Raw genomic sequence first — 25,412 nt, 5'->3', positions numbered from 1 at the left:
TTCATGCCAAGAACCAGGACCAATGGTTGTGGGCCAGGAGCGAGAACCATTAGTTCCGGTTCGTGGCTCGAACCGGGACAAATGGTTCCATACGAACCGGGACCAATGCCCACGAGGCCCCGGCCGGCCCCCTGGGCTCACGAACCGGGACGAATGCCCCATGGGTCCCGGTTCGTGACTGAACCGGGACTAATGGGCTTGCCATGCCCGAACGAAAGCCCTGTTTTCTACTAGTGATCCATAGTTGTTGAACAATCACAAACTGAAGCCGAGACTGGAAACAGAAATGAAAATGAATGAATCACAAAGTGCTACCGAATGTTGGAACCCAATCCGCCAAATTCATCTCATACCCGATATTCTCGTTCGTGCACAGGATCTCACGATCCCAGAACCACCTCACAATCTTCATGGACCGGAGGTCGAGCCAGAAAAAAACCCAGCATGAATTGATGAGCATAGTGCCGCTTCTCTCGGCAAACCACAGTACATTAGGCTGGACTCCCCTCGGTGGTGGCCTGCTCGCGCTTGCTTTGTCAAGGAATTGCAAGTGTGTCTTCATCTCGATCACCACATGTGGTTGTTGTTGCCATTTGGCCGTTTGCTTCGACTGCACCCAAGCCAATATCTTGTGGATACACGCACGGTTTTGATTTTCGGCCGAGAAAATCGAATCGCCATCTCGCTTGGGCCCGGTAGAAGTCTTTGTCGGCTGAATTTTTCGGCCCAATTTGAATTCTTTTGGCCCAACCCAGCTTCTGGAGGCTTCCAGTTACGCTTTGCCTCAGCCGCAACGACCGAAACGAACACCCAAACCCCAAACAATCTTATTTTCTCCTCCTGTGTTGTGCGGTGGCGGCGCTGCGCACTGGGCACAGCCGCACAGCAGCCGCGCGTCCATGTCTCGTCGCCGTCGGAAAATTCACCCCGAGGAAATTCACAAACGAAAGCCAAAACACAGGACACACGCAAGGAGTACAATCGGGCTCCCGCCTGCCGCCAACATTGGTCCAATAACTGACAGTGTGACCCACCCCGAGGAAAGCTATCGGGGAGCAGCATCGCCGACACGTGTGCCGTTTTGACATGGAGCTTGAGGACATAGGCCCCGGTGTTGGTCGTGCACAACCAGTGCATAGCACCACCGACGATTAGGGTCCTGCCGAGGCCTCCTGCCAAGCGGCTGCCCTGCAGGTTGTGAGCCCGGATCTCAGTGTAGTGGCCCCACGTGCCATGCTCCGACGAGAAAGTTTGGAGCTGTAGGCAGCGGCGGTGCTGTGACACGTCTAGATATGCCATGACCACTTGAAAATGCGAGCCAGCGGCGATCGTACCATCATCGTTATGGCCGCCGACGAGCAAGACATAACTTATCTCTCTAGCCGCCCCACGGCTCACACGCACAGGGAAGGCTGGTTCAGGTGGCAGGGTGTGGGTGCTGCCCGTGGCCTGGTCGCAAACGCGGAGCTCTTTGTCAACGCGGAAGAGGACGAGGCCATCGCGCGACGCGAGCGGGAAGCTGCTGATGGTGGTGGCCCTGTGCATTGTGGTGTCGTCCGCAGCGGCGGTGTCCACTAGGAACAGCTCCTTCTTGGGATAGCGCCCGCGGTCGTCGTACTGATGCCCGCGGATCAGGTGGCCGCGCAGGAGGGGGAGCACGAAGCGGTCGCCGTGCTGGAGGCGGAGGGGGCCACAGAGGCTGATGTGTTCCTTGACGCGGCAGCGCATGTCCACGCAAGTGGCGGCACAGCGCACGTAGGTGGCCGGGTCGGTGCGCGTCGCGATGTCCAGCAGCACGTCCAACGGCAGCGAGGCTGTCGTCTGCTGCCGCCCTCTTGCAGGTTGTGTCCGCGATCTGGCGGCGGCACTGCCGCCACCGCCAGCCATTGTCGAGGGACGAGAATAGGTGGAAAAAAGTTCCGATCCGTCCCGATGGAGGTTGTACATTTTGGCTACGACACGAGATCACGAGAAGTAAATATAGCCCTTTCGTTCCGTCTCTCCGTCTTATTCTGGAATCGCAGGAAAATAAACTTCGATTTGTTTTCCAGTCCGATGCCAATGAAGCTGCTGTTTGTGCTTGCAATGTTAGCTGGGCTTTCTTGTGTAAAGTCCTGCTAGACTTATATTAGGCCAATTTTTGTCCGGCTGCACGTACGCCGACACGATTTTTGTTTCGTTGGTGTCAAGGTGAAACACGACTCCAAACTTTACTCTCTCCACCGCTACGTACGGTGGCCGGAGAGAAAGGAATCGTAACTAGTATTAAACCCTAGTTAGGTCTGCTACTTGCCGCGACAGTGGAGAGTAGCTAGAGGAGATCGACAGATGATGGATCCTGATGAGATTAGCACAGGGTACGTACCAGTCAGCTTATAATTTTCAGCCGTTTGCATATGTTGGGTATTTTGCCAACCAGATTTGTTGGAAGCATCAGCCAATTTATTGGATTCTTTTCGTGGGTGTAGTTGTTCGAGAGTTGATTATGTTCCCGACGCGCCTTCTGGGGGTAGCAAGAGGCGGCGAGATTCCGTGACGGCGGTGTCGGGTGCCATAACCCGGGTGCTCGACGATGACAACCTCCTCGGCGAGATCCTCCTACGCGTCGACTTTCTCACCACCCTCGTCCGCACCGCCACGGTCTGCAGGCAATGGCTCCGGCAAGCCTCCGACCCTGTCTTCCTCCGCCGCTTCCGCAAGCTCCACCCGCCGCGCCTCCTCGGTTTCTACCTAAGCAATTGTTTGGAGCAGAGCCCACGCTTCGTGCCGACGCCGATGCCGCAGACGTCGGAGTTCGCCGATGTCACCCACCGAGCGAGCTTCCAGTTCAACACCTACAAGTACCACAGCATAGGGCTCTCCATCGTGGACTGCTGGGGCGGCAACGTCTTTGTTACCTTGCACAAGTACGACACTGGGAAAATTGAATACCCATTTGCAGTGCATAGGCCATTATTGTGCGTCCAGAGCAGCATGACCATCTTCCCACCACTCCCATGCCACCAACTCCAGAGCAACTTTCTTTAGAGAAAAAAGCGACAACTTGTGCTACTTATGGATGGAGTCTACCCACGAGAAAGCCATGGTGCGCGTAAACATGTTACAAGATGGTGTGTGGTGCATGCATGCCTCGGGCACGACAGAGGTCCATGGTATACCACGGAGCACGAAACTTGTGTTGGTCGACAGTAAAGCATATATTTGTTCCGGAAGCTACGTTCTTGTCTTCGATCTGAAGACCGCAAGTTTCTCAAAAATTCAGTACCCACTAGGGGTGGGGTTTCATGAAGCAGTCATGTTGTCACGGGCTGATGATGATTCTGGTGTATAACTCGTTCATGCTGAGGAGTTTCAACTTGACATCTGGCTCCACATGGGAGATAATTGGTTGCTGGTGGACACCATTTATTTGCGTGGGATGTATCCCTATTCGAGCATGTTAGATCACATTCTTGCGGTTGCGCATAACACTGATGTGAGGATTAGCCAAGTTGGGGCCAACGCTGAGTTCGTGTTCTTGCAAATGGGAAATTTCATTCTATACTTGGATATTAAGTGCAGGACGCTGCATAAAGCATATGAGATGACAGCTGAAGCTCAAAGTTTTAGGCATCAAATTCAACCTTTTATGATGATTTGGTCACCCACATTCCCTGCACTCAAGGATGATCATATAAGGTTTGCCTATTGTCCTTTGGATGATTTTTTTTAACATAATTTGTTTTTATTTGTGGTCATAATAGAAGGTGCTTATGTGTGTTACTATAGAGGACAAATATTCTTCTTGACTATCTAGGGGGGTGGGGGTGATGATGGTACTTCCCTACGTCTCATTTCATCTCATTTTGAACATATGATTCAAGCTATAGGCCCTCCATGATTTGTAGACATAGGGTCAAATAAATAAATTTGAAACATGACAATAAAAGGAAGAAAGGAAAATTTAGCTTCATGTTCATGCTCGTAACAGTATTATCTCCACGCTGATGCCTCGAGCTGTGCTTTTCACTCTGGAGTAGCGCACTGCTATTTGGCTAGTGTTGCATGCTATGATGAGGGAGGGCGTACCCTGACATGAGTGCACAGTCCGTGTTGAGAAGAACTAAATTGGAGGGATAGGGGGTTGTTATTATTTAGTACCTTTAGAATATTACTGTATGATATTGTGTGATAGAATGAATTTTGCGAGCGATTTCAATTATGAGTCACGATAGTTACACGGGCATGCCTGTGGGTTATGCATGCTTTCTCATTCTGGTATGAAACAATGAAGATCCCAATCTATTAACTATTTGGGGGTACCGTTAAGTTGTCCGTTGTGGATAGTTGCATCATTTTTAACTTTTTTAGTGTGCGTAGTGGTATTTGATTCTCTGCTATGCAACTCATTGTCCATTCATCCAATTGTGTCCAGATCTTACCAAGCTTAATTATCTCCATCCTGATGCTCGCTGTGTCTTGCATGCAACTGATATGCCGTGTGAAGATTGCGAAGATCATGAGACGCACTTATTTTCCAATAGAAAAACTTTTGGAGTCAATGGCAAGTTTATCGGGCAATAGATTTAGATTTTACTATATACATGTAACTGGATCAGGTGCTCCACTTGCAAGAACCCTTGTGTGTTTTATGTTTGAAAAGGCCTGTGTTGCAACTCAGCTGGTCCACTGCCTGGCACATTAGTTATATTAGTAATATTTTACTTGACAAGTGTAGCAGTGTGCAGCAATAGCAAATATTTATGTTGCGTTGATCTGAGGACACAATCCGTCTACATACAACAAAAGAAAGAGGCCTCAACTAGACATCGGAATTGCTTATGTCAGCAGCATCCAAATTGCTTAGCTCAGCGGCCTCAACTAGACATCAGAATATATTTTTTGCTTGTTTATTTATCTACTTTGTCATTCTAATGAGGGCATATGTTGTTCAATTGCTTTTGACAGAATAATATAACAACGAATAAAGTCATAATTAATAACTTTATTGTCTCTGCCAACCAAATCATTCATTTTTAAGACTACGGAGAGTTTGAGAAAATATGAACAAAATTGCAACGTGTCGATATTACTACGGAAGAATATATTGTCAAAATCGCAAAGTGAGAAAAATGAGAAGAAAATAACATATTAGTATGTGTTCCACTACTACCATCTGAGGACATAATCTGTCCACATACATGATGGCTAGTTAGCTACGTCACCCTCAACTCGCCAGCACCAGCACAATATGCCAGCAGAATATGTTTCTTATTCATTTTTTCTAAAAAAAAATATGTGTTCCTGGAGAAGTAATATAACGGTAAATAAAGCCGTTATTACCTTTTGCTATCTTCGCGAAGAAATCATAGGCAAAATAAGATCGCCGAGAAATTTTCGATGAAATGCAAACGAAATTGCAAGGCATCGGTACTAAGAAAGAAAATGTCCAAGATTACAAAGTTCCTGAGAAGGAAGAAGTGCCATTCGACCCGTAATCGCTTATAATTTTCCCGTATGCAGCTACCAAAGAGCATTGGCAGCTGTATGCTAAATGAGCTCTCTGCTCATTGACTAAATCCCACTATTTCAGTAGCTTGGACATAAGCCAGCAGTACCAGATAGGAACAACCTTATATATATAGCATATATAGCTAGCTGCATCCAGTGGTTAAGTAAAATGGGAAGAAAAACTACATATTATATGTTGCATTGCAGTAACCGAATCCAAGGGTGTTATCTCTCTACAGTTTCACGGCTTGTCGTCAGCTGGTTCGTCGACTTGCTTGGTAGTGATTGTGGTACAAGAAACAGATGCTTCATCCCTCTTCTTTCCCCAGAGCACAAGATAGAGCCCCAGTATCATCAGTACAGATCCTAGCACGCTGTACATGCATGCCGATGTAACGATAATCAACAGGCATAAATATGTATATATTTTCATTAAAACTCGACTGTGGAACAATTAACTTTGATTATCTCCAGCAGCAACAACAATTCAGTTGGCAACAATGTATACATGAAACTTCGGCAATGACAATGATCATCACAAAAGGACAGGGAGGCATGAAACTGAGAAGGACTATATATTTTTTACCTTCCAAGGTAGATTTGTTCATGGAGGAAGAAGAAATCGATGATGGCTACCATGATCTGCATCATGGGGATGAAGGCTGCGGTGAAGACCGGGCCCTTCTTCTCCACACACCACGTCATTATCAGGTACCCAGCTCCAGATCCGACTATCCCCTGCACATGTAATTTCATTGTATGATTAACCAGTTAAGTACTTAATTACTATTATTATTTTCACCACCACTTTGGGTTTCAGTTGTTCTAGTTGGTCAAAGTAGCTGGCGTGTATTGATTGCATGGACTAGTGTTAGTTGCAAACTAAAGCAATGGCTTTTATAAGTACTTGCCCCTTTTGGATAAGTTCCTTTTTTCTTCTCTTTGTGAAGGTGGTACAAGTAAAGGAAATGAAGAAGATGATGGTGATGTTTAACTTACTGCATACAAAACGGTAACGACGTGGCGGGGACGGGGATGGGGATGGAGATGGCGTCGATGTGAGGCCGCGGAATGGCGTACGCCCGTGCGGCTAGGGCAGGCTCAGAGCATGCGCAAGGCAGACAGGACGCGGCCACCGCAGGCTCGGAGGACGACCGGCGGTAAACAGATTGCCACCATAGGTTGTGCTCGTTGCGGAGCCACGTATCCCACGGCGGTGAATCTACGGCATACCTACGGTCGTAGTGTAGGTCCGGTGGCAGGCGGGCGCGGCGCTGGCCGATCTCCTCATGTCGTGCGCGGCCGCTGGCTGAGACCGGTGGGATCGACACCCGATCCGCGGAGAGATGTCAGTTGTTTGGGATGTGGACATCGCTCCACGGGAGGGGCGTCGACGACCGGAGGAGGACCCGGCTTCGTGGGCGTGCCTCCTCTTGCGGCCGGAGTTCCACCAGACCATGGTGGCCGGCAAGAAGATGGGCGAGACAAGGAGGAGGAGCGGCGAGGATGAACTAGGGTTTGGTGTCAGGGCTCGAGGAGGCACGCTAGGATGGGAGTGGAAGCGTGGACTGGCCGGTCCATGGCTTCCATGGGTGGCTGGCAGGTGGGTCGTCCACTCGTGCCCATAAATGTGGGCGGTGGGAGGTAGGTGGGCGGCCGACACGCGGGCGCGAAGAAGACGAGGAGCGGGTGCATGCGCGTCCGTTCGATGTCCGCATGGATGCAAACCATGCGCAAGTTCGCGCTGGAAATGGGTGGACCCCGAAACCTAACGGACATTTTTTTGCGGATGGGGTCACGCGTTGAGACGTCGCTTCTGTCCGTTTAGGCGAAAACAGACACGGCTGGATAGGGTCTAGCGTTGGAGTTGGCCTAAGCACCTTCGAGTGACTGAGTGGCACATCATCTTGGATTGATGAAATTGCCACAGACGCCTTCGCGGTCGACAGAAACGTCTTCTCCCACTAAACGCACATCGCCGGAAAGCCTGGAATAAATACAGAAAAATGCGAACACCAATATCAGTCTAGGACTTGAACTCTGGTGGGATCTGAGGACACGATTAGGAAATACACTTTAGTTAGGATGGATACGTCAGCAGCACCCAAATTGCTTTGCTCAGCAGGCTTTGTCATTGTATGATATGTACAGCAGAATATATTTCTTGTCATTCTTATGATAGAATAAGTTTTTAAATTGATTTTCATAGAATAATAAAACAACAAATAAACAATAAAGTCTCGAAAGTACCTTTCTACACCCAGGAGCAAATGCTCTTGGTATGAACAGTAAAATAGGAAAAAAAATCAAAACAAATTGAATGTTTTTTGTGACATATTTTCGCAAATGTTTGTTGTGCATGCAAAAATTCATCATGAAATCACATTGGTGGAAGTCGTGCCAAAAAAACATAATCAGAGCTTCAAAATGCTTTTGTAAGTAACATTTCCAGAGCATTGACTTTTTTTACCACGCCTTCCACCACTGTGATTTTGCGATAAAATATTGCATGCACAACAAACATTTATGAAAGTATGCCACACAAAAATTCAGAACTTTATGGATTTTGTTTATTTCACTGTTCACATCAAGAGCGTTTGCTCCTGGGTGTAGAAACTCCACGTCCATAAAGTCTTCATAACTTTGTTGTCTCTATCAACCAAATGATACATTCTAAGATTACTGTAAGTTTCAAAATCTGTGATAAATGAGGGACAGGAGAGAACAAGTATCAGCTAGGAACAACTTTATCTACATCATATATATAGCTAGCTCCACCAGTAGGAAAATGACAAGAAAATAAATAAATATTATGATGTGTTCCACTACTGCAATCTGAGGACACAATCTGTCTATATATAAAAGATAAAAAGTGTACTTTAACTGATGGCTAGTTAGCTACGTCAGCAGCACCAGAATTGCATAGCTCAGCCTCAACTCGCCAGCACAAGCACAATATGCTAATTAGCTACGGCACAATAAGTTTCTTATTCATTTTTTTAAAGAATATGTTCCTTATTGCTGTTGGAGAAGTAATATAACAGTAAATAAAGTCGTTATTACTTTGCTGTCTTTGCCGACAAATCATAAGCAAAATAATATCACCAAGAATATTTCCATGAAATGCAGACGAAATTACAAGGCATCGGTACTACGTAAGAAAATGTTCAAAACTACAAAGTGTTTGAGAAGTAAGAAGTACCATTTGAACAGTAATCGCATATAATTTTCCCATATGCAGCTACCGAAGGGCATTGGCGCAGCTGTATGGTAAATGAGCTCTCTGCTCAGTTACTAAATCCCATTATTTCAGTAGCTTGGACATATGTCAACAGTACCAGCTAGGAACAACCTTATATATAACATATATAGCTAGCTGCATCCAGCGGCAAGTAAAATGGGAAGAAAAACTACATATTATGTGTTGCAGTGCAATGACCGAATCAAAGGATGTAATCTCTGCAGTTTCACGGCTTGTCGTCAGCTTGTTCGTCGACTTGCTTGTCAGTGGTAGTGGTACAAGATACAGATGATTCATCCCTCTTCTTTCCCCACAGCAAAAGATAGAGCCCCAGTATCATCAGTACAGATCCTAGCACGCTGTACATGCACGCCGATGATTAACAAGCAGAAATAAATTTTGTCATTAAAACTCGATTGCGGAAACAATTAACTTTGTTTATCTCCAGCAGCAACAACAATGTATACATGAAACTTCGGCATGAAACTGAGAGGAACTATATATGTATTACCTTCCAAGGTAGATTTGTTCATGGAGGAAGAAGAAATCGATGATGGCTACCATGATCTGCATCATGGGGATGAAGGCTGCGGTGAAGACCGGACCCTTCTTCTCCACACACCACGTCATTATCAGGTACCCAGCTCCAGATCCGACTATCCCCTGCATGTGCAATTTCATTGTATATTTTCACAACTATTTTTGGTTTCAGTTGTTCAAGTTGGTCAAGTAGCTGGGGTGTATTGATTGCATAGAAGACTAGTGTTAGCTGCAAGCTAAAGCAATGGCTTTTATAAGTAGTTGCCCCTTTTGGATAAGCAGTTCCTGTTCTCTTCTCTTTGTGAAGGTGGTACAAGTCAAGGAGATGAAGAAGATGATGGTGATGTTTAATTAGCTTACTGCATACAAGACGGTAACGATCTCCAGCTTGCTGGTCAGCATCCACGGCGACACGTGTCTCTCCATCGCCAACGTCACCGCCCCGCCCTGCAGAGTGCTGATGAAGAACATGATGGCGGTGCTGGAGTAGATGGCCGGGTACTTCTTGGTCAGCTTTGTCTGCAGCAGCAGCCAGAAGGAGAAGCACAGGCAGTTGAACAGCAACGCCATGGTGCCCAGCATCCAGCTCCGGTTGCCACTGCTGTCGGAGGGTGCTGCATGGTGAAGAGCAGCTGGGCTAGGTGCGTCAGTGGCAGCCTGGTCCGTCAGCGGCACACCCTTGTAGAGACTCAGCAGCAGCAGGCCGGCCAGCGACGTGAGCGTCCCGGTGATCTTTGCGGCTCCCGCCATGCTCTTCAACTTGAGCGGCTCCATCCTCATCACGACGGCGATGAGGAAGGTGAGCACAGGAGAGAGGTTGATGAAGGTTATGGCGAAGGTGGCGGTGGTGTACTGCAGGCCGTAGAAGAAGGTGTACTGCGAGAGCGCCGCGCCAAACACGGCGCTGAAGAAGAGGTACGCCAGGACCTCCAGTGTGAGCTTGGGCCTCGTGCTCCTGCAGGAATGCCATGGCGCTATGCAGTTTCAGTCACCCAGGGAATGAACGCAGATTGTATGTACAAGGATGCATGTGTTTGCATACCGTTCTTTGAAAAAGGCTATTGGGGCAAGAAAGATGGTGGCGACCAGCTGCCGGAGCGTGACGAGGACCAGGCGGTTCAGCCCTTGCTCCAGAGCCTTCTTCACCAGCGCCGTCATCACAGCAGAGATGAGGTCGAAGGCCAGCATTCCCATCACCAGCTTCCACTCCTGCACCCACATTGTAAGATTGCCGCTACAAGATGACTGATACGCTCATCAACTGTCTGATTATATATATATATATATATATATATAGCCCTGCAATGCTACTCACTGACCAAAAGTGACGGCGGTCATTCATGCAAGGGGGGCAAAAAAGTAAATGCTAATATGCTATCAACATAATAAATTATTTCCTTTGCTACTCTTGTGACAACTTACTAGTACTACTGAAGATTTTTAATAATAATCTATAAAATGGCATATCAGTAGACAGTACGAATCAAATTGGTAGTGCAAACGTGAAAGTAAAATATATGTCCTGATTCAGCCCCTTACCTTTTCTGGTGCCCCGACCAAAATTACATAAGATGCCAAGAAAGTGGAGAAAAGATGGAAGCACTGAGACTGCAGAAACTCCTTTTTATGTATGTGGACTAGTCGTCTCACTTCCTAACATAAAGAAAACTTCCAAAAGAACCTAATACTTGCCATTAGTAAAAAAGGTGACCTGGTATATGTCAACCAGCAATGCTATCCTTGAGTCAGCAATACTATGACAAGATGCAGTGAATTGCTCAACTCAAACACCACTACTGACCATTCACCTTTGCGCTTGTTAGTGTGATTTTGCTCCTGCCCAACTGTCATTTTCAATGACAAATTAGGGCTAGTTTTGCATTCCAATGAAGGCGGTAAAACCCACCAACGAGTGTTTTCTGTAATCATTTGGTACACTGTTGAATACCAGGCAAGGAAGGCAACCTCACCAGGCACCACACTACCAGAAAGTAAAGTGCACAATGATCACAAATATGACACTGACTTATTCAAAGTTGTAGCAACGTACATAGAGCATGGGCCAGGGCAGATAGATGGAACATTTAGGGTCATTCTTGACATCCCCACTAACTACTAAGAATGCCCTTTCTATACTTCACAAATTTTCCTGTGTCTCCTTATCTTCTTCCAGTCCTTTCTCTGATAAAATGGCAGCTGACGATGCTTCCTTGCTCTTCCCCCAGAGCAGAAGATAGAGGCCTCCAATGACAAGAGCAGCACCTACCACACTTCAAGGACAAAAAGAGAAACAAAAGTGTGACTTTTCTGTTGTTTTGCCGAAGTTCTATGTCTTAAAAGCAAAGTTGTTGTTTGGCCGATAGTTCTGTATGCAACTTAGCAATATGTCAATTGTTAGTCCGTTGGTGAGAGTCGATGTTGATAGGTATTTTTACACTTGCAACATTTATGAAACATGTCAATTCTTAGTCCTTGTAGGTGAGATAAGTCATAGTAAAAGTGTACAACGATATCTGGATCAGAATTTTATTTCAGAGATTTTTTCTATCTAATTGGACATATGATCTGTACTAGACTTTGAGAAAGTAAAAGGCTAATTTAATATGCATGATATTTCACATGATGTGCTACCGAACAACTAAATAGAGTTTATTCTTATTTTGCACATTTCTCTGTCATGCAGTTTCTCTCCTAAACTTCAGTAAAAGCCAATACCTTCCCACGTAAAGCTGTTCATGAAGGACGAGGAGATCAAGGACTCCAGCAATGATCTGAATGAGAGGCAAGAAGCCTGCAGTGAACACCGGCCCTCTCTTCTCGATGCACCAGGTCATCAGCACATACCCTATCCCCGATACTCCCACTCCCTGTAAAGCAAAAGTGCAAAGTTTCAGTGTACATTACGCTGAACCTGAACCATTCTTTGTGTCGGAAATTCCTGTTCTAACTGAATTTACAATTCTTTGTGTCGGAAATTCGTGGGGCCATGTGTTCATAACTATCAGAGTCATGAAGAATTGTAAGGTCTCCTTACATTACCAAATCCAACCCCAAACATATAGGATAATATAAGCAAGACTGCTAGACTGTTAAACCATTTTGTCCAGACAAGTGGGATCAAATAGCTGTACTCGAAAAAATAAAAGATTACTTGGTGATCTTTTTATAGATAACAGAAGATTTTATTCATTCTTGACAGGTTGGTGGTATCTGAGCTATATCTTACGTACCGCGAAAAGAACGGTTGCAATCTGTATGCTTCCTCGGAGCAGCCAAACTGAGAGGTGCCTTTGGGTGGTGACTGCCAGTGCCCCTGCTTGCAGTGAGCTGATCAAGGCCATGAATGCAGTGCTGGAGATGACTGCAGGGTACTTCTTGGTGAGCTTCCCTTGCAGCAGCATCCATAATGAGAACGTGATGCAGTTCAGCAGCAGCAACGCCGAGCCCAGCAACCATCTTCCCTTGCTGCCACTGTTGCCCGTTGTGCCATTTTCACCGTGTTCTTGGGTCGAAGATGCTGTGTGAGTCAGGGCAGCACCCTTGTACAGGCTCAGCAGTATCGCACCACTGACAGACGCTAGTGTTCCTGCAATCTTCGCCAGACCCGCCTTGCTCCTCACATCTACTGTCTCCGACCTGTGTAACTAGTTTCAGTCTGGATGAACAGTTTGTGACTTGAAGCTATATGTCAATTATTAAGAAACTGACCGAAGAGGGACGGCGATCAGGAAGGTGAAGATTGGGGTCATATTGGAGACAGTTGCAGCCAGTGTTGCAGTGGTGTAGCTCAAGCCCAAGAAGAACAGATACTGAGCGAATAGTGCCCTGTATACAGTTATACGCACATTCGGACAAAAAAAAAGGAAAACACTATTAATTTACAGCACTCTTTTGAATTGTCTCCTCCATTGAACCTAGACAGAAGTACCATTACCCAATTAGGATTCTCCAAAAGAACAAAAACATTACCCAAGTAGCGCACTCATGAACAAGTAGGCAAAGATCTCCTTTGTGAATCTTGGTCTTGCATTCCTGAAATCAACTAAAAATAATTAGGAGAAATTTCAGCGGCAATTTTCTAGATACTGAAATATACAGTAGTATACAACAACTAAACATTTAGAACACAAAGGAAGAGATACTTCTCAAGGTTCTGAAAACATCATGCAGTGCAACATCAGCTTAGCGGGAGCTTTTCAGATAAACATGCAGAGGAGAGGATCATGCATGTAGCAGCATATCATCAGCATGAGTTTCCAGGTGCTAAACATTATACAAAAACAATTCAGCAACTGAACTCTGAAGGCTAAGATCTTCTCCACAAACCTTTCTTTGAAGTAGGCAATCGGCGCCAGGAAAGCTGCACCGACAAGCTGCCGAAGAGCGATAAGAACGACGGGGTTGAGGCCGCCATCGAGCGCCTTCTTCACAAGCACTGTCATCACCGCAAAGAGCGTGTCGAAGGCAATCATGGCCGCCACCGGCTTCAGCAGCTCAATCCACCCCATTGATTCTGCACAAACCAGAGAGGTATCTTGTCACTGGTCTTAGGTGGTGGGCTCTAACTATCCAGGCAGCAGACTTGATCCTATCTGTCCTGTAGTATACATAATATATACTACATGTGAGAGCATTATCAGGTGCATGTGGGACAATTCCTATGCATGTGGTGATGTGAGAGAGCATTATCAGGTGCCTTGTCACTAGCTTTATATGTGAGAGAGCAATGATAATTCTACTACTAATGTTAATGCCAAGCATTGGTAACTGGAGCAGGCAGGGGGGATACATAAAGGCAAGGTGAGTGGAGGAATGGTACAAAGTGCATGCATGACTACTGGTTTAGATGGTGCCTGGAATAAACAAGGAATAGTTGAGGGCACTAGATGCTGGGTGCCTACATACAGGGTTACTGCACTGCAGTCAGATCACCTACTAGCTTTATGTGCGCGGCAGAGGAAGCACTGTGGATGAGGAACGGTGAGCAGAGTTGCCGTGTTGAAGAAGAACGGCACTACCAGTTTGTATGTTCCAACGAAGAGCTGCATATTGCTAACTAGAACACAACTAGCAGAAGGAGAGGATGTGTCGCAACACAGGTAGATTGGACTCTGAACATACAGATAGGCCTTTTCGAACATAAGCATACAAGGGTTCTCAAAAGCAGGGCAGAGGAGCACCTAACATCCTAATCCAGTAGTACCCAACAAACTTATGACTGGCTCAAAACAAAAGTTCGCACATACTCTAAGATAGGCTGTCCGAGGAAAGTTCTCTGATCTAAAGACCTTCCCAATATCCCCTGTTCCTCACATGGCGTCCCTGTTTCAAGCAAAAGAGAACAAGGATCAGGATGGGCGTAACTGAGCACGAACAAGGATCTGGAGAGATTTTAAAAAGTGGTTTTACAAACGGAAGACCAACGCAGGCAACACTACGCAGCACCCAAAAGCCAAAACGATAGAACAGTGCATGCAGAACATATATATAATAAATGCCTTGATATCCCTCCAAAGATACAAACTGGTCTTAGGGGGTCCCTCACCCAGGTACCGTACTTTTTGTCAGATTGGATTTATTATACACTACTTGTCATATAAGAGGAAAATCTTCACTCACACATATCTGAATGAGAAAGCATTCATAACCATGAGCATACGAATCATGTGAGAGGCAGTATGCTGAAAAGGATGCATAACCATGAGCATACGATTCATGCGATAGGCAGCGTGCTTCAGCATACTGCCATGAAACATTGATTCTGTTATACAACAGCATTCTGAAAATACAAATGATTGACACTCTAAGGTATATTAGCTTAAGGGGCCCAGTTCAAAGGCCGATTCCCCCACCATGCTCCACAACTTGCCGATCATACACTCATGCACAGGGGACACCCCTATTATGAATGTTTCTCGTCAAATAAAAAAAATTATTGAAACAACACAAAACAAACATCATCCTAGTGATCGAAGAACAATTAGTTCTACAGGCACACCTTCACAATGTAACACTGACATTCTGTCAAGTTTTTTTTTTTTGCTACACATGATCGCAGTCAGTGACTCAAATGTCTGCGATCAGAGGCAAAAAACTGAACCTCCAAGATTTTCCAATTATTTGAGATTCACTTGGTGTATCATGTGCACATGAGAGGCTCAAGGAATACAACAAAGAAACATCTGGTATGTTACTCAAAGGTATGCTTTTTGGAAATGTTAAGAAATAAACAGTTCAGAAATTAATCATATTCTTGCACTACATCATCTTATAAATTAAGTAACCAAGCAAAAAAAAATACACACGGTAAAATCATAAATTTTCACCTCACCTGGTCAACCAACATAGCACATTAGCAGATCTCACGTGCTCAGAGTTTCAGATCCAACCATTTCCACCCAACTCCTCTGCCAACAAGCAAAATGAGGCAAATAAACCAATGAAAATTCAAGGAACGTTACGGTTTTTGTGACAAGGCCAATAAATGAAGCCAAATCTATTGCCAAGTGGAAGAAAGAATGGCAATAATCCTTTAACATAGTTCAGAAAAGAAAATACTGAAGCCCTTAATCGCATACACATTAATACAGAAGCACATACTGATGGTGTTTGGATGAATCATGTTACGCACAAGGTACAGATGTATTACCTGCAGTATAGAAGTTTCTGTAGGCATAATGGATGGTATTATCCCAGCCATTTCTTTCAGAAATTCGTCTGAACCGCATTGACTCAAGTAGGAGCACTAAGTCGCCAAAAAACGTAGCCAGAACAACCACATTTGACATCAGCATCAGCCCACAGCACCGCGGCGTGCCATATCCACAAACCCTCCCCCTTGGAGTTGCAGATCCCCGGTGGAAAAGGCACGCGGTGCTGCTGGCCGGCGAGGGGATCCGACTCGACGACCTCGCGCCGACACACATTGAGCATGCCGGCAAGGCCGTGGCGGTAGCCGAGGAATTGCCAGCGGCCATGAAGGGCGCAGCTTTTGGGCACGGCGAAGCGCGCCGGGGGGATGCGGTCGGGCTTCTTGAAGCGGAGGAGTGGGGGCCTTCGGTGGTGCCTGCGGTACCGGCCGAGGAAGCGGGCGTCGGAGAGGACACCGCGCCAGCGCAGCGCTTGCAGACGAGGGAGGCGGAGGAGGATCTCCTGTAGGAGGTCCTCGTCCTCCAGCGGGAGCGCCGGCGCGGGCGAGGAATGGCGGCGCCGGCGCCGGCTCATCTGAGCAAAATCTGGAGCTTTCTCTTTCTGACAGTAGCTAAGGCCGCGGGGATCCCTGCGCGAAACTACGCCCAACGCCGCCTCTCTGCTCCTGGACGCGGCCTCCCCGAGCTCCGCCGGCGCGGGCACCGGCGACGCGCTCCTGCGGACGGCGGGATCGGCCCCGCGCGGGTGCTGGTGCAGATGGCGGACGCGAGGCAGGCCGGGGGGAGGGGCAGAGGGAGCAGGCGCGTGGGGCGGTGGGAGGTCGGAGCGAAAGGCGGCCGGCCGGGCGCCGGTAGGGGCGAGGAGGGCGACCGCCGCCGGCGCGTCCGGGCAGCGGGGGACGGGTACGGGTTTTCTTTTTCCTTTTTTTCGTTTCCAATGTAAAGAATACTAAGAGCATCTCTAGCCATTGGCCCCAAGAAGACATAAAAATCGCTGCCTGGGGTAGAATCAGCGCGGGAGGCGGTTGGGCATCCAGCCGTCGCCCCTAGGCGCCGATATCGGCCAATTTCGGCCGCTTTTCGGCTCGGATAAACAGAAAAATGGCCTAATATCAGCGAGAAACGGCACATATTCGGCGTGGTTCAGTGTAGTTCGGCGTTGAATTCTCAACATAAATAATTTTTTATCACATAGTTCATCACAGAAAATCAAATAATTAAACTAAATAGTGCAACAACAAATAGTTCAATACAAATTATATAGTTCAACAAATAAAAACTCATCACACGTCGAGCTATGCGTCGCCCTTGATCCTCCATAGGTGCTCCACCAGATCCTGCTGCAGTTGATGATGCACTTGTGGGTCTCGGATCTCCTGACACATACTGAGGTAGGCAGTCCAGGTTGCCGGTAGCTGGTGATCAACTTCGGCCAGAGGACCCTACCTGTAGTATGGTTCAGTGTCAAACACTAGCTCTTCCTGCTCGCTCTCGATGATCATGTTGTGCAAGATGACATAGCAAGTCATGATCTCCCACATTTGATCTTTCGACCAGGTCTGAGCAGGGTACCGGACAACAGCAAATCGAGATTGGAGCACACCAAATGCCCGCTCGACATCCTTCCTGCAAGCCTCCTGCACCTTGGCAAAGTGGGACTTCTTGCCTCCTGGCACAGCGTTTGAGATAGTCTTCACAAATATAGACCATCTGGGATAGATGCCATCAGCTAGGTAGTACCCCTTGTTGTAGTGCCGCCCATTGACCTCGAAGTTCACCGGAGGAGAATGACCTTCAACAAGCTTGGCAAAGACAGGGGAGCACTGCAGCACGTTGATGTCATTGTGAGTTCCTGGCATACCAAAGAAGGAGTGCCAAATCCAGAGGTCCTGTGTGGCCACCGCCTCAAGTACCACACTGCAACCGCCTTTGGCGCCTTTGTACATCCCCTGCCAAGCAAATGGGCAGTTCTTCCATTTTCAATGCATGCAGTCGATGCTTCCAAGCATCCCAGGAAATCCTCTTGCTGCATTATGTGCTAGGATCCGAGCAGTGTCTTCTGCATTGGGTGCTCGCAAGTATTGCGGTCCAAACACTGCCGCCACTGCCCGATAGGACTTGCAGAAACACTCAATGATGGTGGACTCGGTCATGCGCCCATAGTCGTCGAGTGAATCACTGGGAGCTCCGTATGCAAGCATCCTCATCGCTGTCGTGCACTTCTGAATCGAGGTGAATCCAAGTTTGCCGGTGCAGTCCTTCTTGCACTTGAAGTAGCTGTCGAACTCCCGGATGGAATTCACAATCCTGAGCAAAAGCTTTCGGCTCATCCGATAACGGCGCCGAAATGTTTTGTCGCCGTAAAGTGGAACGTCGGCGAAGTAGTCGGAGTAGAGCATGCAGTAGCCTTCGAGACGATGCCGGTTCTTTGCTTTCATCCGCCCCGGCGCCGAGCCACCTCACCGCGGCTTTTAATTTCATTGCTCGCCAACAGGCCGGCGAGGGCGGCGAGGACCATGAGATGTTCCTCTTCCTGGACGTCGGCCTCGGCTTCCTCCTCCAGCAGCGCGGCGAGCGCTTCCTCGTCGTCCGAGTCCATTGCCGAGGCAGGCAAATCGCCGAACACCTTGCGGACGCGGTGGGCGCGTACCCGCCGCTACACTGCCCCTCCGCAGCCAGAAACGCCAGAAAAATCGCCCAACTGCTGGTGGAGGGGCTGCCTCGGCCACACATGTGCTCTTTTTCCGGCCGGGATGGGCTATCTAGCGGTGGCGGGCGGTGGGCGGCGCCGGGTTCAGCCGGTTGGCGGCCGAGCGCTCGGGGGGTTGGGAGGCGAATCTGGAAGAAAGACTTGACTTTTCGCCTGACGGTGTGGGCCAGACGTGCTTTTCCCTTGCGCCGGAGCTCCCGAGCGTCCCAGTGCGCCGGGTTCGGCCTGCGATCGCCGGGCCCAAAAACAGGCCGAGCCGGCGGATTTCTGCGTTCTGGGGGCGTGACTGGAGCGTTTTTTCGGCGCCGGCGCCGAAAAAGTCGCCTGGGGGGCCTGTCGGGGGCGCGGCTGGAGATGCTCTAATGCCACAAAGGGGTAGGATGGTCTTTTCTGTTTGCGATTAGAGTGTCACTTTTTTTTCAGGTTTCCCAAAGTGTTCCTCAAATTATTGTTCTTTCATATACATGACACTCGTCCATTTATTTCCTATATACTATGGCACTTCCATCGATTTTGGGAACGAGATCCTCTGACTTAGATCGATCTACTGCCGAGGGAAGTAGTACGCCTTGCGCCGTCTGTTGGTGATCTGACGACTCGCTGTGAGGTGTGCTCTTTCCTTCTCTCTCGTTCACCGCCTGCGGTATCCTTCCCGCTCAGAAATAACGGCCCACGCGGCTCAGTCTGACTCTAGCGAGGGAAGCCAGGGAAAAAGGCGCGAGATGCCACAGAAAAAGGGCGCCAGCAGCAGCGAGGAGTACAAAACGGCGACAAAGTTAATCGGAAGGTGATCCGGCGGCTGGCTGGGACTGCTGCTGTGCACGACTCGTCAATCTCAGTAAGTCCCCTTTCTCTTAAATCTAACACATGAATGAAACTCGGGGGAAACCCTAACCGCCGCCGCCGCACCCCTCCTCCCCCCCTCCCCTTCCCCTCCGCCGCCGCCAAAGGTGTGCGCCGGCGTGCGCTCGACACCGATGAAGGTGGCGGCGGGGGATCTGGCGGCTCCACATCGCGTGGGGGGCCTCGGCATCCGGGGCGGCGGCCCCGGGCGGAGAGCGCCGGGTGGCCCGGGCGGCGGGCCATTCCGGCCGGAGCTAGTGAGGCGCCTCCCTCGGTCTCGCGAGGGGCGAGGAGGCGTCGGTCCACGGGCGCCGGTGTGCGGCCTCCCCTGCGCGGTTGCGGCCGCCAGATGCATCTCATCCTCTCCGCCCCGATCTGCTCCTTCCATCGCCGGATCCGGGTCCTAGTGGCTTTGGCCGTTCTTCCCGGGCGCCGGCAGTGCGGATCTCGTCGAGTGGGGTTGGATCCGGGGGAAACCCCTGGCCGGCGCAGCCACATCGCAGGCGACGCCATGGGCGTCGTTCCCCTCCTTGGAGGCTGTGGTGAGGATCCTTCTTCCCCTCCTTCCGTTCCCTGCTAGGTGAAAGCCTAGGTCCCCTGTTTCGGGCGGCGACGACACATCCGTGTCGTGTTCCTTCTTGGAGGCGCAGTCCGGGGATCGCAGGGGCGGCGAGAGAGTCGGGTTGTGGGTGTGATGGTGGCGGGTGGCAGCTTGGCTCGGCGCTTCACTGCCTTTTTTCGGTGGCTCATCACTGTTACCCATGTTGCTGTGACTGTGGCCGACAGCTCTAGCCCTTCGGTGTGGCTTAACCGCGGACGACGACGGTGCTCGGATGGTGTGCTCTGTGCTAGCAGGTCTGCTCCTAGTTCCTTCCTCATGCGCAGCTTGGACGTCTTCCTCTGGGTTCTAGGGTGAACCGAGCTGCCGCCTGCCGGTGCGGCATCCTTCGAGCCAGGATGAGAGGGCAGGGGCCCTTTGCAGTGGCAGTTCCAGAGGAGTGTCTGTTCTGTCTTCGAGTTTGGCTACGATCACGAAGCTTGCGCGGTGGTGCATCCTCCCAAGTCCGTAGCTTGTCCGGTTGGTGTAGGTCGTCCTGTAGGGTGATGGCGGCAGCATGGCGTGCTTGCTATCGCTGCTGCCTTAGAGTCTATTTCGCTTTGCTCCTTGTATCAGCCGCTTGTTTCTCTTTTTGCTTTTCTTGTTAGTTGGTGTTCTTGTAATCCTGGCCGGTTGATGGCTTTGTTAATTCAAAGCCGGGCTCTTCTTGAGCCTTCGTTCTAAAAAAAATGAAACTCTGAAATTGATTGAACTTTCACCATCAGATTACTATAGAAATTGATCAAATTTCCCTTTTCTAATTGATTGGAAGAAGCAACCTACAAGTTGATTGGAAGGAGTTCCCCGACGCCCAACGGGAACGGCTGCTCTGCTCGTCAATCTCAGTAAGTCTCCATAGTCCTTCCTCTGACATCTAACACGTGAATAAAACACTGACTTTCACCATCAGATTATTTCAAATATCCATTTTCTGATGGAAGAAGCAACCTCTTGAACTGTGATCAGGCATCCCTTTTCTGATGGAAGAAGCGGCCTGCTGAGCTCTAATTAGACATCCCTTTTTCTGATGGAAGAAGCAACTGAGATGGAAGAAGAGGCTAATACAGTGCAGCATGATTCTAATTTCAATAAGTAATTTTCCTATCCCAATTGTCGCTACTCTTTGCTTATTCTCTTATAGAAATCATTTTCCAGTACTATTAGCCCCAACATTTTCTATGCACTTCCACAAGTCTAATGTTCATGTTGCTTTTACATTACAGAGTTGTATTGCCTAGTTTGGTACCTCATGTTGGCATGGAATTCAGAGATTCAAATGACGCTTGGGCATTTTGGCTTACCTACATTGGACAAAAAGGATTTGAGGTCAGAAAAAGGTACACAAACAAAAGGCCAACAAATGGCAAGGTCACATTGAAGGAAATATGCCCTAGAGGCAATAATAAAGTTATTATTTATTCCCTTATATCATGATAAATGTTTATTATTCATGCTAGAATTGTATTAACCGGAAACATAATACTTGTGTGAATACATAGACAAACAGAGTGTCACTAGTATGCCTCTACTTGACTAGCTCGTTGATCAAAGATGATTATGTTTCCTAGCCATTGACATGAGTTGTCATTTGATTAACGGGATCACATCATTAGGAGAATGATGTGATTGACTTGACCCATTCCGTTAGCTTAGCACTCGATCGTTTAGTATGTTGCTATTGCTTTCTTCATGACTTATACATGTTCCTATGACTATGAGATTATGCAACTCCCGTTTACCGGAGGAACACTTTGTGTGCTACCAAACGTCACAACGTAACTGGGTGATTATAAAGGTGTTCTACAGGTGTCTCCGAAGATACTTGTTGGGTTGGCGTATTTCGAGATTAGGATTTGTCACTCCGATTGTCGGAGAGGTATCTCTAGGCCCACTCGGTAATGCACATCACTTAAGCCTTGCAAGCATTACAACTAATGAGTTAGTTGCGGGATGATGTATTACGGAACGAGTAAAGAGACTTGCCGATAACGAGATTGAACTAGGTATTAAAATACCGACGATCGAATCTCTGGCAAGTAACATACCGATGACAAAGTGAACAACGTATGTTGTTATGCGGTCTGGCCGATAAAGATCTTCGTAGAATATGTGGGAGCCAATATGAGCATCCAGGTTCCGCTATTGGTTATTGACCGGAGACGTGTCTCGGTCATGTCTGCATAGTTCTCGAACCCGTATGGTCCGCACGCTTAAAGTTTCGATGACGGTTATATTATGAGTTTATGAGTTTTGATGTACCGAAGGTTGTTTGGAGTCCCGGATGTGATCACGGACATGACGAGGTGTCTCGAAATGGTCGAGACATGAAGATTGATATATTGAAAGCCTATATTTGGATATCGGAAGTGTTCCGGGTGAAATCGGGATTTTACCGGAGTACCGAGGGGTTACCGGAATCCCCCGGGGGCTTAATGGGCCATAGTGGAGAAGAGGAGAGGCGGCTAGGGCAGGGCCGCGCGCCCCTCCCCCTCTAGTCCAAATAGGACAAGGAGAGAGGGCCGGCGCCCCCCCTTTTTCCTTCCTCTCTTCCTCCTCTTTCCCCCCTTCTCCTAATCCAACAAGGAAGGGAGGGAGTCCTACTCCCGGTGGGAGTAGGACTCCTCCTGGCGCGCCTCCTCCTGGCCGGCCGCACCTCCCCCCCTTGCTCCTTTATATACGGGGGCAGGGGGCACCCTAGAGACACAACAATTGATTTGATCTTTTAGCCGTGTGCGGTGCCCCCCTCCACCATAATCCACCTTGATAATACTGTAGCGGTGCTTAGGTGAAGCCCTGGGTCGGTAGAACATCATCATCGTCACCACGCCGTCGTGCTGACGAAACTCTCCCTTAACACTCGGCTGGATCGGAGTTCGAGGGACGTCATCGGGCTGAACGTGTGCTGAACTCGGAGGTGCCGTGCGTTCGGTACTTGATCGGTCGGATCGTGAAGACGTACGACTACATCAACCGCGTTGTGCTAACGCTTCCGCTTTCGGTCTACGAGGGTACGTGGACAACACTCTCTCCTCCCGTTGCTATGCATCACCATGATCTTGCGTGTGCGTAGGAATTTTTTTGAAATTACTACGTTTCCCAACACACATCTTGTAGATTTGTTTGCGCAAATGAGGGTCATTGAACACAAGATAAAAGGGATTATTTAACAAAATGCCCTCGAGCTGAAACTAGAACCGATTATCAAGTCTACATGAATCTTAAAATGGATCGAAAGAAGGAAAATCTGAAAGTGTCTAAGTTGGTTTTGGAACACAATCACACACTACACCTGCCAGAAACCTTACACCTAATGGTATCACAAAGGAAAATTTCATAGTTGCAAGCATTTGAAATTAAAACGGCCGATGATGCAGGAATTGGGCCAAAAGCTGCACATGAATTGGCTAGTCGTCAAGTTGGTGGATCACTCAATCTTAATTATACCCTCCGTGATCACAAGAACTACTTGCATACCAAGCGCCAACGAGAAATGGCATATGGTCAAGATGGTAGCATGCTTAAATATTTTCAAGACAAAATTGATGAAAACCCGTCATTCCAATATGCATTGCAAATGGATTGTGAAGAACAAATATCAAACATATTTTGGGCTGATGCAAAGATGATCATGGACTATGCACATTTTGGTGATGTTGTCAGTTTTGACACTACTTTTGGAACAAATAAGGAGAGCAGACCCTTTGGTGTGTTTGTCGATTTCAACCATTTTAGAGAAACTGTAGTTTTTGGTGCCGCTCTCATGTATGATGAAACATTTGCATCCTTCAAGTGGTTGTTTGAGGCCTTTCTAATAGCTCATAAAGGAAAGGGGCCTAAAACATTCTGTACCGATCAAGATGTTGCAATGGGAAAGGCAGTTGGGGAAGTGTTTACAGAAGCATGGCATGGATTATGCACCTTTCACATTATGCAAAATGTTGTCAAACATCTACATGAAGAGAAGGATGAAGAGCTGAATGAAGAGAAGAAAAAAGAGAAAAAATGGGGAAGAAGAAAGGGAAGACGAAAGAGAAAAATGAAGAGAAGAATGAAGAGGAGGATGAAGAAACAAGTATTCTATTTGATTTTAGCGCGTGCATGTTTGAGTATGAAGACATTGCGGAATTTGAACAGAAGTTTGACCTCATGAGGAAAAAGGTGAGTAAGCAAACCTGGTTGGATAGTATATATAATTTAAAAGAAAAATGGATTGAATGTTATATGAAGGACATCTTCACATTAGGAATGAGAGGTACACAATTGAGTGAGAGTTTGAACAACGACTTGAAAATCCATTTAAAATCTGATTTTGATATCATCCGGTTCTTTAAGCATTTTGAAAGGGTTGTGCAAGGTAAAAGAAATAATGAACTGAATTCAGAATTTGAATCAAGGAAAAAGTTGCCTAAATTATTTATGAAGAGACCACCACTTATATTGGTGCAAGCTAGCAAGTTGTATACACCATGTATATTTGAAGATTTTCAAGGCGAATATGAAATATCTTTATCAGCTTGTGCCAAAGAATTGGATGATTGTAATGAATATCTTGTTGGAGATTTTACCTATGAGGAGGAGTATAAAGTTATCGGCGATCCTTTGAAGAAAACAGTTGAGTGCAGCTGCCGGCAGTTTGATAGAATTGGGATATTATGTGGCCATGCCCTGAAAATTCTTGATTTGATGAGTATCAAGTCACTACCGGCACATTATGTGTTAAAGCGATGGTCACGAGAAGCACGAAGCGGAACTGTACAAGACAACATGGGAAGAAATATAATCGCAAATCCAAATATGGATGCCATTCTTGGCTACCGATATATGTCCCTCAAATTTCAAAATTTGGCACATCGAGCAGCCAACTTTCAAGAATGCATCATGTTAGTAGATAGCACACTTGACATCCTTGGTAAGCAGATTGAAGAAAAAATTAGTGCATGCACAAGCACATCAGGGCACCCATGTACTATTCCCAAAAATGCTAGCCCACCAAATGACTTGTTGGCTAATGCACGCCTAAAGAAAAAGGATATCAAAACAAAAAGTGCAAAACAAAAAAGAAATTGGCTTGAGATGAAGCACAAGGCTAGGAAAAAGAGAGAAAACAAAACTACATCACAGTTCAAGGAAGAGGTATGTTTCTAAATAACTATTGTCTTTCAAGTGTTAATATTCTGCCCATTAATTCTCATAACCCTCAAATTTTCTTTCATTAGAAGAAACAAGAGGTTGGGGAAGAGGCATGTAGTGGTGTTGGACAAGTTGCAGATGTTATAGTTTACAAGGACAATATGAAGGAGTCTCAAGATTACAAGGACAAACTTAGCTTTACTCAACTTT

At 47.4% G+C, this 25,412-nt stretch overlaps 4 protein-coding genes across 6 annotated transcripts; 1 reads left to right on the top strand and 3 right to left on the bottom strand.

Annotated features, from left to right (window-relative positions):
• Positions 1-230: 230 nt before the first annotated feature.
• Positions 231-2,062, bottom strand: LOC123142292 (uncharacterized). Its single transcript, XM_044561273.1, has 2 exons — positions 1,023-2,062; positions 231-274 (listed from the first exon to the last, which is right to left on the bottom strand). The coding sequence occupies exons 1-2, from the start codon at positions 1,945-1,947 to the stop codon at positions 231-233; spliced, it is 969 nt and encodes a 322-aa protein (XP_044417208.1). The 5' UTR covers positions 1,948-2,062.
• A 234-nt stretch (positions 2,063-2,296) lies between these two features.
• On the top strand, positions 2,297-4,215 carry LOC123140685 (uncharacterized). Its single transcript, XM_044559970.1, has 2 exons — positions 2,297-2,357; positions 2,469-4,215. The coding sequence occupies exons 1-2, from the start codon at positions 2,329-2,331 to the stop codon at positions 3,025-3,027; spliced, it is 588 nt and encodes a 195-aa protein (XP_044415905.1). The 5' UTR covers positions 2,297-2,328; the 3' UTR covers positions 3,028-4,215.
• Positions 4,216-8,756: 4,541 nt separating this feature from the next.
• LOC123142936 (WAT1-related protein At3g30340) lies at positions 8,757-11,538 on the bottom strand. 2 transcript variants are annotated; one of them, XM_044561653.1, is made up of 5 exons: positions 11,322-11,538; positions 10,314-10,480; positions 9,632-10,226; positions 9,243-9,394; positions 8,757-9,090 (listed from the first exon to the last, which is right to left on the bottom strand). In XM_044561653.1, exons 1-5 carry the CDS (start codon positions 11,328-11,330, stop codon positions 8,958-8,960), a joined length of 1,056 nt encoding a protein of 351 aa, XP_044417588.1. In that variant the 5' UTR covers positions 11,331-11,538; the 3' UTR covers positions 8,757-8,957. The 2 variants fall into 2 exon arrangements, with proteins under 2 accessions (XP_044417588.1, XP_044417587.1); XM_044561652.1 differs by lacking the exon at positions 11,322-11,538 and having other exon boundaries at positions 10,314-10,970.
• On the bottom strand, positions 11,276-16,868 carry LOC123142937 (WAT1-related protein At3g30340). Of its 2 annotated transcripts, XM_044561654.1 has the most exons (9): positions 15,921-16,868; positions 15,603-15,678; positions 14,518-14,593; positions 13,598-13,784; positions 13,241-13,303; positions 12,980-13,096; positions 12,502-12,907; positions 11,987-12,138; positions 11,276-11,541 (listed from the first exon to the last, which is right to left on the bottom strand). In XM_044561654.1, the coding sequence occupies exons 4-9, from the start codon at positions 13,777-13,779 to the stop codon at positions 11,409-11,411; spliced, it is 1,053 nt and encodes a 350-aa protein (XP_044417589.1). In that variant the 5' UTR covers positions 13,780-13,784; positions 14,518-14,593; positions 15,603-15,678; positions 15,921-16,868; the 3' UTR covers positions 11,276-11,408. The 2 variants fall into 2 exon arrangements, with proteins under 2 accessions (XP_044417589.1, XP_044417590.1); XM_044561655.1 differs by lacking the exons at positions 14,518-14,593; positions 15,603-15,678; positions 15,921-16,868 and having other exon boundaries at positions 13,598-14,498.
• Between the last annotated feature and the right edge of the window lie 8,544 nt (positions 16,869-25,412).

The sequence above is a fragment of the Triticum aestivum genome, chromosome 6D, assembly GCF_018294505.1.
Source record: "Triticum aestivum cultivar Chinese Spring chromosome 6D, IWGSC CS RefSeq v2.1, whole genome shotgun sequence".
NCBI lineage: Eukaryota > Viridiplantae > Streptophyta > Magnoliopsida > Poales > Poaceae > Triticum > Triticum aestivum.
This window is presented reverse-complemented; position numbering and strand designations above follow the sequence as displayed.

Excerpts from the sequence above, each read along its gene's own strand:
- LOC123142936 (XM_044561652.1), bottom strand. The coding sequence starts at position 10,492 with ATGTGGGTGCAGGAGTGGAAGCTGGTGATGGGAATGCTGGCCTTCGAC. Across the intron at positions 9,395-9,631 it reads TCGTTACCGTCTTGTATGCA|GGGATAGTCGGATCTGGAGC; the intron begins GTAAGCTAATTA and ends TTGCACATGCAG. Across the intron at positions 9,091-9,242 it reads GAACAAATCTACCTTGGAAG|CGTGCTAGGATCTGTACTGA; the intron begins GTAATACATATA and ends GTGCATGTACAG.
- LOC123142937 (XM_044561654.1), bottom strand. The coding sequence starts at position 13,779 with ATGGGGTGGATTGAGCTGCTGAAGCCGGTGGCGGCCATGATTGCCTTC. Across the intron at positions 12,908-12,979 it reads CTGATCGCCGTCCCTCTTCG|GTCGGAGACAGTAGATGTGA; the intron begins GTCAGTTTCTTA and ends CTAGTTACACAG. Across the intron at positions 11,542-11,986 it reads GAACAGCTTTACGTGGGAAG|TGTGGTAGGTGCTGCTCTTG; the intron begins GTATTGGCTTTT and ends TTGTCCTTGAAG.
- LOC123142292 (XM_044561273.1), bottom strand. The coding sequence starts at position 1,947 with ATGTACAACCTCCATCGGGACGGATCGGAACTTTTTTCCACCTATTCT. Across the intron at positions 275-1,022 it reads TCCTCGGGGTGGGTCACACT|TCTCGGCTTCAGTTTGTGAT; the intron begins GTCAGTTATTGG and ends TTCTGTTTCCAG.
- LOC123140685 (XM_044559970.1), top strand. The coding sequence starts at position 2,329 with ATGATGGATCCTGATGAGATTAGCACAGG. Across the intron at positions 2,358-2,468 it reads CCTGATGAGATTAGCACAGG|TTGTTCGAGAGTTGATTATG; the intron begins GTACGTACCAGT and ends TCGTGGGTGTAG.